This window comes from Symphalangus syndactylus, chromosome 1 (assembly GCF_028878055.3).
Source record: "Symphalangus syndactylus isolate Jambi chromosome 1, NHGRI_mSymSyn1-v2.1_pri, whole genome shotgun sequence".
NCBI lineage: Eukaryota > Metazoa > Chordata > Mammalia > Primates > Hylobatidae > Symphalangus > Symphalangus syndactylus.
In genome coordinates, this window is record NC_072423.2 from 66,497,569 (window position 1) to 66,514,773 (window position 17,205).

General features: G+C 40.7%; 1 protein-coding gene across 2 annotated transcripts in view; it reads right to left on the reverse strand.

The window, feature by feature from the left end:
• Positions 1 to 2,344: 2,344 nt before the first annotated feature.
• The window catches only part of YES1 (YES proto-oncogene 1, Src family tyrosine kinase), a 100,694-nt gene continuing 85,833 nt past the window's right edge, over positions 2,345 to 17,205 (reverse strand). For both annotated transcript variants that reach the window (XM_055236919.2, XM_063640683.1), the window contains exons 11-12: positions 15,064 to 15,195; positions 2,345 to 5,525 (exon numbers count right to left, since the gene is read on the reverse strand). In XM_055236919.2, coding sequence (XP_055092894.1) covers positions 5,317 to 5,525; positions 15,064 to 15,195 — 341 coding nt within the window. In that variant the 3' untranslated portion in view covers positions 2,345 to 5,316. The remainder of the gene's footprint in view (positions 5,526 to 15,063; positions 15,196 to 17,205) is intronic.

Genomic DNA, 17,205 nt, shown 5'->3' on the forward strand with positions numbered 1-17,205 from the left:
GAAGCCCGATGGAAGATGCAAATTTTTACCAAATTAGTTTATAGGCATAATGCTATCCCAACCAAAATCTCACATATTTTACAGGAATATGAAAAATAAAGGCTACAGTTAATCAAGAATTTGTCAGGATACTAAAATTTTAAGAAAAGGCATAGCAAAGGGAACTTGCCTTATTGATTATTCAAATGCATTATCAAGTGACAGCAATTAAAATGCTTTGATGAAAGAAATACTTGGGCAAAACAGTGTATGTATAATAAAGGAAGGAACCTAAACCAATGGACCAATGGGAATGAATTAACCAATAATTTGTGCTGAGAAAATTACCTATATGGGAAAAAAAATCATGCTAGACTCTTAAGTCACTTTTTTTGAGACAGTCTTGCTCTGTCGCCCAGGGTGGAGTGCAATTGTGCAATCTTGGCTCACTGCAACCTCTGCCTCCTGGGCTCAAGCGATTCTTGTGCCTCAGCCTCCCGAGTAGCTGGGTCTACTGGCATGCACCACCATGCCTGGCTAATTTTTGTATTTTTAGTAGAGATGGTGTTTCACTATGTCGGCCAGGCTAGTCTCGAACTCCTGGCCCCAAGTGATCCACTGGCCTCGGCCTCCCAAAGTGCTGAGATTACAGGCACTATACCTGGCCCTTAAGGCACATTTTATACTCAACTTCCAAATGAATTAAAATGCTTTTATTGTTTTTTTTTGAGATGGAGTCTCGCTGTGTCCCCAGGCTGGAGTGCAATGGCATGATCTCGGCTCACTACAAGCTCCGCCTCCCGGGTTCACACCATTCTCCTGCCTCAGCCTCCAGAGTAGCTGGGACTACAGGCGCCAGCCACCACGCCCAACTAATTTTTTGTATTTTTAGTAGAGACGGGGTTTCACCATGTTAGCCAGGATGGTCTTGATCTCCTGACCTCGTGATCCACCCGCCTTGGCCTCCCAAAGTGCTGGGATTACAGGCATGAGCCACTGTGCCCGGCCTAAAATGCTTTTTAAAAAGCACAACCTATAGGGTTGCGCGCAGTGGCTTATGCCTGTAATCCCAGCACTTTGGGAGGCCCAGGAAGGCGGATCACTTGAGCTCAGGAGTTCTGAGACTAGCCTAAGCAACATGGCAAAACCCTGTCTCTACAAAATATCAAAAGTTAGCCAGGCAAGGTGGCTCGCACCTGTACTCCCAGCTACTTGGGAGGCTGAGGTGGAAAGATTGCTTGAGCCTGGGAAGTCGAGGCTGCAGTGAGCCATGATGGTGCCACTGCACTTCAACCTGGGCAACAGAGCAAGATCCTGTCACACACACACAGAAGCATAAACTATAATATAGATAGATGAATATTAATCTTGGGGTGGAAGAGGACTTCTAAGCATAAAAAAGGAATGAACAGACTTGACAATCTACAAATGTACAACTTTCATGTCAGAAATTATATGGAAAATTAAAAGGCAAACAGGAAACTAGAAAAACATTCTTAAATTGAGGAACTATTGCTATATTACAAAAATAAATGTTTACTAAATGAAGTGTTTTAGAAATCAGAAAAAAAGCTAATGATTTTGTAATTAACACTTATTGAAACTAAATGCTTTTGAATGACCATTCAAAATCTAGTATTAGACAGTTTTACTTTCATTATCCTATATAATTATAAAACGCATAGAGATAAGGCTTTTTTCTTTTTTAGAAAATTAAGCCCCTTAATTTATAATAAAACTGGTCATTCTATATATATATATATTTTCTTTTTGAGACAGTCTCGCTCTGTTGCCCAGGCTGGATGGAGTGCAGTGGCACAATCTCGGCTCACTGCAAGCTCCGCCTCCCGGGTTCATGCAATTCTCCTGCCTCAGCCTCCTGAGTGGCTGGGACTACAGGCGCCCACCACCACGCCCAGCTAATTTTTTGTACTTTTAGTGAAGACGGGGTTTCACCGTGTTAGCCAGGATGGTCTCGATCTCCTGACCTCGTGATCCACCTGCCTAGGCCTCCCAAAGTGCTGGGATTACAGGCATGAGCCACCGCGCCTGGCCTCTATTTTATATTCTTCACATAGATTGTGAACAGCTACACTCAAATTACTTAGGTTTCTGCATTAACTGTATTTGCTGGTATAATTTTAAAAAGAAGAAAATACTTATAAAAATAATGTCACTCACTTGACATAGAAAATTGACCACAAATAATGAGTTCAATAATGTTCTGAATTTAATAAAGGATTGATTAAATTCTGCTCAGTAGTTACAAGTAACTGAACATTTTTTTCTCAATGGAAGAATTCAGAATATATCAATTTTTAAAAAACGAATGAGAATATGAATAGCAACTAAAACGATTAATAGGTGCATTCAATGAGAATTTTTTATTTCAATTATCCACAAAACAATATTACAATACTTTATAAAAATATTAAGTTTAGGCTACCATTATTCATTTAAAAAAGTGTGCTAGAAGGCTGTTTTTGCCAACTTCCTTTTTTGGTAAGGGTTAACTTCCACATTAAGACACTGAAGACGAAAAGCTGTTGGAAAAAATCTTCAAATTTACAAAGTTGTTTGTTTTTCTTGGCAATTTAAAAATACAGAACAATTTAAAATGAATACACATTAAGTTAGTGTTTTATCCCTACTATACAATTGTTATTATATAAGGAACTGCTCCATTCAGTTAAAACCTAATGAATACCATCAACTTTTCCTGGCTTACTTTCCTGATTTAGTACATAAACATAATTTTGTTACCCTTTTGAATATGCTTAGAAAAATTACAATATCATAGTTCACACAAAGCCCTTAAAAAATCTCATGTCACAAGTTGTTGACAAGAGGAAATAATGACAGCACTCTTCTTAGGAAGACCCTCTTGGTAGAGAGTGTCAATACTAAGCAGGTTACATAAACAGAAAAAACAACCACAATTTTTAGTACCAGAACCATTGCCAACTTGCATGAAGTCCATCTGTCACATTTTAAAATGGTTTGAATTTGAACATATATGCCATGGCACAGAATTTCGAATCTGATGATTAAAATCAGGTAAATAATGATAGTTAAGAATTATATCCTGAAAAGAGGGGCCTAATATGAGGTTTAATTTAAGGTGTGACTATATGAGAGAATTTTAAAACATATACACCAGACCTTCATTTATCAATTTTTCCTTTGCTAGACACTTAAATCACTAATGCTGCTATTCAAATCTGTATTTTGAAATTACTGAGTTATTCTTAAAAATTAGTCTTATTTTGTATGTTTCACTTTTGCACTTTAGGGTAAAAACTGTCCCCTTTTCACCACTGTTAATATTTAGAATAAGTTTTCCTCCCCAAATCAACCATTTAATATATTCTAAAAGGGAAAAAATGACCACCATTACGTAGACTTTAAAACTGAATGTAGGCCGGGTGCGGTGGCTCACGCCTGTAATCCCAGCACTTTGCGAGGCTGAGGCGGGCAGATCACAAGGTCAGGAGATCCAGACCATCTCGGCTAACACGGTGAAACCCCGTCTCTACTAAAACTACAAAAAACTAGCCGGGTGTGGTGGTGGGCGCCTGTAGTCCCAGCTACTCGGGAGGCTGAGGCAGGAGAATGGTGTGAACCTGGGAGGCGGAGCTTGCAGTGAGCCGACATCGTACCACTGCACTCCATCCAGCCTGGGTGACAGCAAGACTCCGTCTCAAAAAAGAAAAAAAAAAAAGTGAATGTAGATTCAAACATGATTTGAAAACTGGAGTTCTAAAAATGTTTTACATAAAAGCCATATCCCACTGAAATGAATGTGAAGCCATAACTTCACTATTTTGAACAAATACCCATTTAGTGTGTAAGAAAAATTAGTTTTATAGTTATACCTTATAACTCTTAAAAGTCTCAGAATATAGCTAAGTGAGGAGCTCTGAGTGCCAGCAAAGCCATTCTCTCACTCTATGACATCAACATTAAACATCACATTCCATCCCTCTAACTTGTAAAACTTTCACATTTTCTTTTCTCGTATTTCTTTTAAATACATTTTCCTCTCTGTTCATCTATATTCACCATGAGCAAAAGTGCATTCAAGTCCCTGATCTGGTCATATTTTCTATTTGTGGCACCCATCCCCATAAGGACATATAAGCAATATCTCACAGTACCAAGTCTAGTTTTTAAAAAGGGCTTTTTAAATGCTGGGTCTTACTTTGCATGCTATCTAAAGATTAAAACATTTCCCCTTTGATTGGACAGTAGTTTCAATTATATATTGCCTTAAAAAAATCAATGCAACCTCATACAAGATTAACTCACTTTCTAGTTACCTTCATTATTCTAAGTCAAACTCTTCAGAAAAGGACTGAAGTGAAAAAGTTCTTATTCTTTCAGTTCCGTGAATATGAATATTAATGTACTGCATTATACTTTCAAATTCCACTTCTGTGGTCTAACATTTAATCAAGTTTGAGATCCTGTTTAAATTCCTTTAGAAAAACCTGGCCCATGTCCATGCAAAAGAAAGCATATATTAAGATTGCATACTGACTGTTTAACTTAGAAAAAACTTTTGAGAATAATAAATGCAAGAAACTTTAAAAAAGGCCGGGCGTGGTGGCTCACGCTTGTAATCCCAGCACTTTGGGAGGCCGAGGCGGGCGGATCACGAGGTCAGGAGATCGAGACCACGATGAAACCCCGTCTCTACTAAAAGTACAAAAAATTAGCCGGGCGTGGTGGCGGACGCCTGTAGTCCCAGCTACTGAGAGAGGCTGAGGCAGGAGAATGGCGTGAACCCGGGAGGCGGGGCTTGCAGTGAGCCGAGTTTGTGCCACTGCACTCCAGCCTAGGCGACAGAGCAAGACTCTGTCTCAAAAAAAAAAAAAAAGAAACTTTAAAAAACTGGAATGGAATTATTTGGTCCCATGATATTCCTTAATTTTAGATTTTATTATGGTATAGCTTTTTATCTCTCAAGTTTTTTCTGTAACAATAAATAATTTTCTTTGAGCAATTCTGACTTTGGGGAAAAAAAGAAAGGAAATTATTTATAAATAAGCAGGAGCCTCACTGTCCTTCATTACCATGCTATCACCCACACTGTTATCAGTATCTTAGCTCTATTTTCTCTGGACCCTGAAGTACGTTGGAAAATTCATCATTGGTACATTAGAGTTTAATACTTGGGGGAAAAAAAAGTGGTTTTGTGCAACCATATCTGGGATTCCAGTTTACCATTAAAAACATGCAGAGTAAAGAAGATTTTCTTCTTTTGATTCCTGTAGAAAATCTACACAAGTTCTTTACATTTTGGCAGATTTGTGCATATAAAATAGGCTGCTTGAATTATAAATTTTCTCCTGGCTGGTACTGTGGCTCTGTAGCAGTGAAGTAGTCTTCCAAGAAGGACTGAATATATTCAAATGTTGGTCTTTCATCAGGGTCCTTCTTCCAACACAGATTCATCAATTCATGGAGGGATTCTGGACAGCCCTGAGGGCACGGCATCCTGTATCCTCGCTCCACTTGTTCCAATACTTCACGGTTCACCATACCTAACACACAAGATTAAAACATTAAAGAACAATGGTACTGAGCGTCTCTGCCCGGCCGCCCATTGCTCATCGTCTGGGAAGTGAGCAGCACCTCTGCCCAACCACCCATCGTCTGGGAAGAAGTGAGGAGCGCCTCTGCCCGGCCGCCCTGTCTGGGAAGTGAGATGCACCTCTGCCCGGCCGCCTCGTCTGGGAAGTGGGGAGCGCCTCTGCCCGCCACCCTGTCTGGGAAGTGAAGAGCGCCACTGTCAGGCCGCCCCGTCTGGGACGTGAGGAGCGCCTCTGCCCAGCCGCCCCGTCTGGGATGTGAGGAGCGCCTCTGCCCGGCCGCCCCGTCTGGGAAGTGAGGAGCGCCTCTGCCCGCCCGCCCCGTCTGGGAAGTGAGGAGCGTCTCTGCTCGGCTGCCCCGTCTGGGAAGTGAGGAGCACCTATGCCCGGCCACCCCGTCTGGGAAGTGAGGAGCGCCTCTGCCTGGCGGCTGTGCAACCTTCCAAGTGTGAAGTGACAGCCTTCCTTGTAGAATGAATGAAGACACTGGGACTGATTATATAACACCTTGGCAGCTATCTCAAGTCGTTGATGGTGGAAGTATTGGAATTATAGAAGAAAGCAAACACACAAATTTGACTAAAGGCGATTTTGTGACTTCTTTCTATTGGCCCTGGTAAACCAAGGTTATTCTGGATGGAAATAGCCTTGAAAAGGTGATATATATATATGAACGTATCTGATTTTTTTTTTCCCCGTATAATTCTTACTTTGTGCAAAAAAAAAAAAAAAAAAAAAGCCTCCTCCAGAGAGGACTACCCATTCATACATGCCATGCCCCCTATCATAACTCCAATTTATTTTCTTCATAATACATATCACTCTCTCAAATCATCTTGTTCATTTCTTTGTGCTTTTTTTTGGTCCCATCCAGCTCTGAAGTGTAAACTCTGTGTAAACATCAGAGGGACCTGTCAGTCTTGCTTCCTGTTGTGTCCCCAGTGCCAAGAACAGTCACTAGCACTCAACAAATTTTTGAGTGACTATCTGAACAAATGCATGAATGTGCCTACTGCCTCAAAAAAAAAAAAAACAAAAAAACAAAACAATGGTCCTAACTAGCACTAAGAAAACATAACAAACCCCCTAGCCACTAACTGATTCAAAGTATATTATTTAGTGAAATAATTCTTTTAACAATGCAACAAAATCAATTTTAAACATGAGAATATCAAGAAGAGCTTAGAAAATGCTAATCTATGTTTTAACATGTCTAATTTTTCATTCTATCTTATATCTTATTTTTAATACTAATGTCTTCAAAAGCCAACCCCATTTGATTAATAAGAATTTAGGGTGCCACTATGAGGTACTGGTACTTTCTAATATTAACATTTAACAATGACCAAACTTGGGTTACTGAAGAATGGTGGCAAGATCCTGTATGAAAGAACTTTAAAACAGGAATTCAGAAGAAAGTTCTAGTCTTGGTTTTGCCAAATACACTAACCACATAACTTTATATTGAATTACTTCTGTGAAACAGTTTCCTCATCTAATATCACCTGTTTAACTTTCTTCACGATATTACACATAGCTCCTTTCTTGTATTCCTTTGTAATCCTCCCTTCCTCAACCCCCTGATCAGCAGTTCACCCCATCTTATCACAGGACAGCAAAATGCCTCCTTTTCCAAATTCTTCCTGACAGTGTCTCACTAAGCCAGCAACCCCATCTCACTTCCTTTATCTCCTGCATCACCTTCCCTGCCTGCCTGCAAATCAGGCCATCCCTCGTATCTCTTGGAAACTTTATCAACCAATTAGGAATGGTATTTAAAATAGTCTATGATTCTCTAAAGAAAATGTAATGGGGTTAAATCATTATTATTTAGATTTTGTTTTTTTTTTGAGGAATAAGTGATTTCTCAAAATACATTTTTTAAACTATTAAAAAAAACTCTACATGACATTACTTTGAAATTCAATACTTAAAAGGAAGTTTTCTGAGCTTTTCATCTAACTAGGTACTGTCATCTTCATAAGTGAAATCCAGCTGGGCGTGGTGGCTCTCGCCTGTAATCCTGGCGCTTTGGGGGGCCGAGGTGGGCGATCACCTGAGGTCAGGAGTTCAAGACCAGCCTTGCCAACATGGTGAAACCGCGACTCTACAAAATACAAAAATGAGCCGGGCATGATGGCAGGTGCCTGTAATCCCAGCTACTTGGGAAGCTGAGGTGGGAGAATCACTTGAACGGGAGGCGGAGGTTGCAGTGAGCCGAGATTGCGCCATAGCACTCCAGCCTGGGTGACAGAGTGAGACTCCATCTCAGGGGGTGGGGAAGTGAAATCCAGTACATTTTACTAACAATGGAAATACAACTAGAAGTTGTTGGGGGAAGGAGAAAAGGAATAAGGGAATTAATATTCAGTGAGGGCTTACTTTAATTGAACTTCTTTTCCATTCTGTGTTCTTTGATTTTATGCTTATTATTTTAATTGACTGTTAGGATTAACTAATCCAAATAAGCCGGAACCTATGAAAATAACTTCTAATTACCAATAAGCTTTCATTCAAAACTTCACTCAAAGGCCAGGTGCGGTGGCTCATGCCTGTAATCCCAGCACTTTGGGAGGCCGAGGCAGGCAGATCACGAGATCAAGAGATCGAGACCATCCTGGCCAACACGGTGAAACCCCGTCTCTACTAAAAATACAAAAAATTAGCCGGGCATGGTGGCGGGCGCCTGTAGTCCCAGCTACTTGGGAGGCTGAGGCAGCAGAATCGCTTAAACCCAGGAGGTGGAGGTTGCAGTGAGCCAAGATCGCGCCACTGCACTCCAGCCTGGGTGACAGAGTGGGACTCCATCTCAAAACAAAAACAAAAACAACTTCACTCTTCAGAATTTTCTGATAATTAGAACTATTAAATTATTTTATGCCAGCTGAGCATGGTAGTTCACACCTGTAATCCCAGCACTTTGGGAGGCTGAGTGGGCAGATCACCTGAGGTCAGGAGTTTGAGACCAGTCTGGCCAACATGGCGAAACCCCATCTCTACTAAAAATATAAAAACTGGGCACGGTGGCACACGCCTGTAATCCCAGCTATTTGGGAGGCTGAGGCAGGAGAATCACTTGAACCCGGGAGGTGGAGGTTGCAGTGAGCAGAGATTGCACCACTGCACTCCAGCCTGGGTGACAAAGCAAGACTCCGTCTCAAAAAAAAAAAAAAAAAAATCATATGGTAAATACTTAGCATACTGTCAATAAATGTAAGGATTTCATACCTGTTAGCATTTATCAAGGTTTATTACTATCCCCAAATAAGATTAGTAAACAGGAGCCGTTGCTTTGAAATGGACAATCTGATGTAAGAAGAGTATGCAATGGATCGGTCCATGCTACATGTGGAAAGTTCTTTCCAAATCCTCTTAAAAATCATCAAAGAAAGACAATGAATGATATTTATAAAGTATCTCTTTTTCTTCTTTAAAGATGGGTAATCTACAAATCGTTTATATTCTGATTATCATCTGAATACTTAACTAGAATATCCTGATCATATAAATTTTTATGCATTTCGATGCTATGTAGTTATATAGCTCATTTTGGATTTTCATGTTTCCCTGTTGAACTGACCCTTTTATCATTAGGAAATGTCCCTTTTTGTCCCTAGTACTATTTCTTGCCTTAAAGTCCACTGCTATCTAGGCTTTCTTCAGTTAGGATCTGCAGCGTATAACTTTTCCATCCTTTTAATTTCAGTCTCTTAAAATACCTTAAAGTGGCCGGGCGCGGTGGCTCACACTTGTAATCCCAGCACTTTGGGAGGCTGAGGCGGGTGGATCACGAGGTCAGGAGATCAAGACCACGGTGAAACCCCGTCTCTACTAAAAATACAAAAAAAAAAAAAAAAAAAATCAGCTGCACGTGGTGGCAGGCGCCTGTAGTCCCAGCTACTCAGAGAGGCTGAGGCAGGAGAATGGTGTGAACCCGGGAGGCGGAGCTTGCAGTGAGCCGAGATTGCGCCACTGCACTCCAGCCTGGGCGACAGAGCGAGACTCCGCCTCAAAAAAAAAAAAAAAAAAAATACCTTAAAGTATGTATCTTATAAATACCATTATAGTATTTGTGTATGTGTTTAAAATCCAGTCTTACCCTTTTTTATTGGAATGTTTAGTGTACCTAAATGTCATTTAATTATGGATGTAGTTGGGTTTAATTCTACCATCCTGATCTTTGTTCCATCTATTCGTTTCTCCTCTCTTGCTTTTTAATTTGATTAAACAAGCATTTTTCAATGTTCAATTTTTTTCTCTCCTCTGTTGGCTTTTTATCTTCTCTTCTTGTTATTTTAGTATTATCATTGAGACTACAATATGCTTCTTTGGTTTATTATAGTTAAAATAAGTACTTTTACCTGTTCCAAACTTAGAACGGTTTACCTCTTATTCCTTGACCCCCTCTACCCTTTGTGTTATTGTCACAGTCTATTTTTATATACATTATAAATTTGGTAAGATTTTTTATTGTTGGTGTTTTAGATCAGCAGTTTTCTCCCAAGCACTTTAAAGACATAATTTCACTCTTTCCTGGCTTCCATATCTGAGGAAAAGTTAGCTGTCTGACTGTTGTTCCTGTGTAGATAATATACAGGCTGAGTATCCCTTATCTGAAATGTTTGGGACCAGAAGTATTTCTGATTTGGGATTTTTTTGGATTTTGGAATATTTGCATATACATAATGAGATATCTTAAGGGATGAGATACAAGTCTAAACACAAAATTCATTTATGAGCCAGGCACAGTGGCTCGCACCTGTAATCTCAGCACTTTGGGAGGCCAGGGCAAATCGCTTGAGCCCAGGATTTTGAGACCATCCTGGGCAACATGGTGAGACCCAGTCTCTACAAAAATTAGCTAGGTGGATGGCACACACCTGTGGTCTCAGCTACTTGGGAGGCTGAGGTGGGAGGATCACCTGAGCCCAGGGAGGTAGAGGCTGCAGTGAGCCCTGATTGTGCCACTGCACTCCAGCCTGGGTGACAGAGACCCTATCTCAAAAAAAAAAAAAAAATTCATTTATGTTTCATATACACCTTATACATACAGTCTGAAGGTAATTTTACATAATTTTAAAAATAATTTTCTGCACAAAATTTTGATGGCATTTTGACTGCAACCTGTCACATGAGGATGGGTGTGGAATTTTCCATTTGTGGTGTTGTCAATGCTCAAAATGTTTTGGATTTTGGAGCATTGCGGATTTTTTTTTTTTTTTTGAGATGAAGTCTTGCTCTGTTGCCCAAGCTGGAGTGCAGTGGCACAATCTTGGCTCATTGCAACCTCTGCCTCCCAGGTTCAAGCAATTCTCCTGCCTCAGCCTCCAAGTAGCTGGTACTACAGGTGTGTGCCACCATGCCCAGCTAATTTTTGTATTTTTAGTAGAGATGGGGTTTCACTATGTTGGCCAGGCTGGTCTCCAACTCCTGACCTCGTGATCCACCAGCCTCGGCCTCCTAAAGTGCTGAGATTACAGGCCTGAGCCACTGTGTCCGGCTGCATTTTGGATTTTTGAATTAGGAATGCTCAATCTGCACCACCTCCTTATGGCTGTTTGGCTTTGATTTTTGTAATTTGACCATGGTATGTTTGCTTGAATTTCACTGAGTTTATTTTTCTTGTTTGAGGTTCACTTAATCTGTGGGTATTTTATCATATTTAGAAGATTTTTAGCCATTACTTTTTAAAAATGTTGTCACTGTTTCATCTTTTTCTCTCTTCTGCTTCTGGGACTCCATAAATTAGACCTTTTCACTATGCCCCACTGGTTTTATACATTCTGTTCTGCTTTCTTCCCCATTAGCTTTTATCTATGCATTACACCTTGGATACTTTGTTAATGTGTCTGAATCCACTAATCTTGTCTTCTATTATGCCCATCTAGTGAGTACTTAAATTTGATATAATGTTTTACAGTTCTAAAATTTCCATTTGAGGGCCAGGCTGGGTGGCTCACGCCTGTAATCCTAGCTACTTGGGAGGCTGAGGCAGGAGAATCGCTGGAACCTGGGAGGCGGAGGCTGCAATGAACCAAGATCGTGCCACTGTACTCCAGCCTGGGAGACAGAGCGAGACTCTGTTTCAAAAGAAAATAAATAAATAAATACAATTTCCATTTGATTTTTTTAAATAGATTCAAATTCTGCTGAAATTCTCCAGTTTTTCATTATTTTGCAAAACTTTTCTTCTATTTTAACATTCCATATATTGCTATTTTGAAGTCTTTTGCTAACTCCAAGATTTGGATTATCTCAGAGTCTGCTCCTATTGATTTTGAACTTTTTTTTTTTTTTTTTTTTGAGACAGAATCTTGCTCTGTCACCCAGGCTAGAGTGCAGTGGCACGATCTCAGCTCACTGCAACCTCCACCTCCTGGGTTCAAGCGATTCTCCTGCCTCAGCCTCCTGAGTAGCTGGGATTACAGGCGCCCGCCACTATGGCTGGCTAATTTTTGTATTTTTAGCAGAGATGGGGTTTTACCGTCTTGGCCAGGCTGGTCTCAAACTCCTGACCTTGTGATCCACCCGCCTTGGCCTCCCAATGTGTTGGGATTACAGGCGTGAGCCACAGCGCCCAGCCAGATTTTGAACTCTTGATAATCAATCATCTCTTCCCTTCTTCATGTATCTAGTAACTTTTTATTTTGTGTTAGACATTTTGAATCATACACTGTAGATTATATGGATCATGTTATTTTTTCTGAAGGATGTTCAGTTTAATTCCATTTGTAATTTACCAGCAGATCACCTGTTGTTAGGGCTTAGTTTTGCTCAGTTTTGCCCTTTCTCCTAGGGTATGGACTTTCTGGGGTCTCAACAAAAAGCCTAGGGTATTCTCCAACATCTATCCAGTTTGGCTGGGCAAGAACTCCTCAGCACTCTGTAGCCTCTGAACTCTGCTTGACTCCCCAGCCTCCTAGTGGCTATTTTCTGTTAGGTCTCCCAGAGACTCTCCCTGTGTATGCGCAGATTAGAACTGACCAAGGACCCGAGGGGATTTTTTTTTTTTTTTTTGAGACAGGGTCTTGCTCTGTTGCCCAGGCTGGAGTGCAGTGGTGCAATCATAGCTCACTGCAGCTTCATATTCCTCAATTTGAAGGATCACTCAAGCGACCCACCCACCTCAGCCTCCCAAAGTGCTGGGATTATAGGAGTCAGTCACCACACCCAACTGGAATTTTAAAGGAGAATTTTAGATTTCTTTCCCTATGGTTCCTTCTCTGGGACCCTGTCCTTCAGATCCCAGCACTAGGATCTCTGCCTCTTTTGCTTAATAAGACTTATGCTTTGTTTGGGTTTTACTGCCCTATGCTATTTTAGAAAATGCCTTCAGAAAAGCCAATATAAATGGCCTTCCTTGATATAATGTCCTATCAGTTTTTTTACATACTTTATTTAACTTTTGTAGTTGTTTACAGTGCTATAGTAAGTTGGATATTAGCCTCTCCATCATAGCTAAAACTGAAAGTTCCTCATGATTATATATTTAAAGTGAAACTATGTTGCATGGCTGTGTTGTTCTTTCTAGCCCTGTTTGCAGGTGTGGTGTAGGCAGAGTTGGATTTATTTAGTGTGGTGATTTTGCTAAGCAATGATGATGAAATCAGAGAAGAGTGAAAGGCAAGGTAACTGCAAAGGAGTGATCATACTGCTTCACTAGGGAATTTAAGGAGAATAGTTTCATGAATGGGGTGAGAAGAAGGAAAAGGTGGCAGAAATAATGAAGTAAAGATCCTGGTAGCACCAAGAAATTGCTAGGGTTGGGGTAGAGGGAGTTATCTAGAAAGATGGCAAGTGGTGGTCAGAAAGTAGATGCATGAAATAGATTTTGAAAGGGTTGCAGTTATTGGTGATGTTAAGGTTTAAGGTATGAAGATGGAAAAACTGGCTAAGGTAGAGTGAAAGATAAGATTACACGGGAGAAGAGTTCAAGCTACAAGAGACCAGGGTAATAGAAAAATCATTACCATGTGTATTAAGATGACAATGAGTTAAGACAGGAGAGGAGTTTTGTTGGAGAGGACAATGGTGAGTCATTAAATGAGAATAACTTGAATGGTATCAGTGAATAACAGCAACCAGACAAAGTGGGTGATAAAATTCGATGGCATTAGATCTACAGTTGGAGATATTCGGGAAGAGGAATATGTTAGATAATATGCAAAACCTGTAAGATTAGCAAAACAGTTTTTCCTAAAGATTAAATTTTATATGCTTTCACTCTCAACATTAGGATACTTCAGTAGAAGAGTCTGAGAAGTAACAAACTAAAATAATACTCAATGATAGCTGAATTTCAAGTGAGCTAAAATTTCTCCTTCCCCCTAGAAACTATATAAATCTCTTAATTTTGAGGCCGGGCATGGTGGCTCACGCCTGTAATCCCAGCACTTTGGGAGGCCGAGGCGGGCGGATCACAAGGTCAGGAGATCGAGACCATCCTGGTTAACACATCTCTACTAAAAATACAAAAAATTAGCTGGGCATGGTAGTGAGTGCCTGTAGTCCCAGCTACTCGGGAGGCTGAGGCAGGAGAATGGCATGAACCTGGGAGGTGGAGGCTGCAGTGAGCTGAGATCGTGCCACTGCACTCCAGCCTGGGCGACAGAGCAAGACTCTGTCTCAAAAAGAAAAAAAAAGTCTCTTAATTTTGAAAGGGAAGCATTTTTATTTTTCCTCTTTATTAATGGCAGATATATTTTTTAAAGTACTGGTTTATAAATAGGTTTTGTTAGGAGAAATAAAACAAGAAAAGGATCTCAAAATAATCTACTGAAGAAAACAAGGCAAGTACATATTTAAAAAACTATACCAGGATGGGCACGGTGGCTCACGCCTGTAATCCCAGCACTTTGGGAGGCCTAGGCAGGTGGATCACCTGGGGTCAGGAGTTCGAGACCAGCTTAGCCAACATGGCAAAACCTCATCTCTACTAAAAATACAAAAAATTAGCTGGGCATGGTGGCGGGTACCTGTAATCCCAGCTACTTGAGAGGCTGAGGCAGGAGAATTGCTTGAACCTGGGAGGCAGAGGTTGCAGTGAGCCAGACTGCACCACTGCACTCCAGCCTGGGTGACAGAGTGAGACTCTGTTTAAAACAACAACAACAACAAAAAAACCCAGTCATACTACTGAAAAAGAACAGTTATTTAGGATATAGGGTGATGAGCCAGGATATTTAAGATACGTTTATTATCTGAGAGAACAGTAAGAGGCCCTTTTGGAAAATGTCCTGAGAAAGCTGAGGTGAATGTGGGGCATATCTCATGTGCTCACCCTGTCAAGGATCGTGGCTTTCACTGTTACCCATCCAATGCCACAGTTACCCATCCAATGCCACAGTAAAGGGAAGGAGTGGGGAGAGGGAGAGGCAGGGGGACTATGAGAAGAAATAAAGGCCTTTTCCCCGCTTATAATTCTGTTCCTAATAAACTCCTGATAAAGCCACTCATGAGATAACCAAGAGCTAATAAAATGCAAGCTTACCTGGATATGGCACTCGGCCCTTTGTTACCAGTTCTGTCTGCAGAATTCCAAATGACCAGACATCAGACTTTATTGTAAACCGACCATACAGTGCAGCTTCAGGAGCTGTCCATTTGATTGGAAATTTTGCACCTAAAATAATATTGACCATCTTGCTTAATTGTTTTTAAAAAATCTATTTGTGTAAACATAGCATACGCAGGGCTAATGTTCTGTCAATATCTCTACTGTGGTCATCAGTGTCAATTCTTTAAATGTACAAGACACATGGGATAAAAATTCTTTAATTTTTAAAATTCATATTGAAATAAATCACATTTCTTCCTGATTAGATAGCTGATGATATAAAAAATAAGTTGGCTGTGGGAACAGAAAACAATTTAAGAAAATAGAGGTTGAAGCTCTAGCAAGCCAAAGATACGGGTTATAATACGTGTAACTTTTAAGTATAGTCTGGCACCTAATAGCTATAGTTAAGTATTGCCTGATGAGTGAATATTCTATTGAGTTATAATGTCTACAGGTTTTCAACCATAATCTCTTTCCTACTTTTTATATCGTTCTGGAAAATTTTATTGTACTACTTTTAAAAGCCCATGTTAATTAACTCAAATATTTACTGTATATCTTTTTTGTGGAGGGCATTATGCTAATCATTATGGAAACCTAAAAAGCATGGCTTTCAGGAAGTTTATAAAGTTACTGGGGAAATAAGATTATAGGTGTCTTACATTCTTTAAGTTATTTATATGTGTTTGTAGATAGTGTTTTAAAACAGAGTTCTTTAGACATTTAGACAAACAGACAATCAATTTTCCTTGGCACAGTTACAAAATGTTTCATTTAAAAAGTGGCAGGTGGTTGGGCACAGTGGCTCACGCCTATAATCCCAGCACTTTGAGAGGCCGAGGTGGGCAGATCACCTAAGGTCAGGAGTTCAAGACCAGCCTGGCCAACATGGTGAAACCCTGTCTCTACCAAAAATACAAAACTTAGCCAGGCCTGTAATCCCAGCTACTCAGGAGGCTGAGGCAGGAGAATTGCTTGAACCTGGGGGGCAGAGGTTGCAGTGAGCCAAGATCATGCCACTTCACTCCAGTCTGGGCAAAAAAGCAAAACTTGGCCAGGCGCGGCGGCTCATGCCTGTAATCCCAGCACTTTGGGAGGCCAAGGTGGACGGATCATGAGGTCAGGAGATTGAGACCATCCTGGCTAATACGGTGAAACCCCGTCTCTACTAAAAATACAAAAAAAAAAAAAAAAAAAATTAGCCGGACGTGGTGGCAGGCACCTGTAGTCTCAGCTACTCCGGGAGGCTGAGTCAGGAGAATGGCGTGAACCCGGGAGGTGGAGCTTGCAGCGAGCCAAGATCGCACCACTGCACTCCAGCCGGGGTGACAGAGTGAGACTCTGTCCCAAAAAAAACAAAACAAAACAAAACAAAAAAAACCAGTAGCAACTACAACATCACTAATCATCAGGGAAATGCAAATTAAAACTACAATGAGACACTACCTTACTCCTGTAAGAATGGCCATAATGAAAAAGTCAAAAAAAAAAAACAAAACAACAATAGATGTTGGTGTGGATGTGGTGAAAAGGGAACATTTTTCCACTGATGGTGAGAATGTAAATTAGTACAACCACTATGGAAAACAGTATGGAAACTCCTTAAAGAACTGAAAGTAGAACTACCATTCAATCCAGCAATCCCACTACTGGGTATCTTCCCAAAGGAAATGAAATCAGCCAGGTGTGGTGGCTCACGCCTGTAATCCCAGTGCTTTGGGAAGCCAAGGCGTGTGGATCACCTGAGGTCAGGAGTTTGAGACCAGCGTGGCCAACATGGTGAAACCTTGTGTCTACTAAAATACAAAAATTTGCCAGGCCTGGTGGCGGGTGCCTGTAATCCCAGCTACGGGGGAGGCTGAGGAAGGAGAATCACTTGAACCTGGAAGGTGGAGGTTGGCAGTGAGCCGAGATTGTGCCGCTGCACTCCAGCCTGGGCAACAGATTGAGACTCTGTCTCAAAGCAAAAAAAAAAAAAATCATTACATGAAAAAGATACATCCACACACACACATTTATAGCAGCACAATTCGCAATTGCAGATATAGAGCCAACCTAAATGACCATCAACCA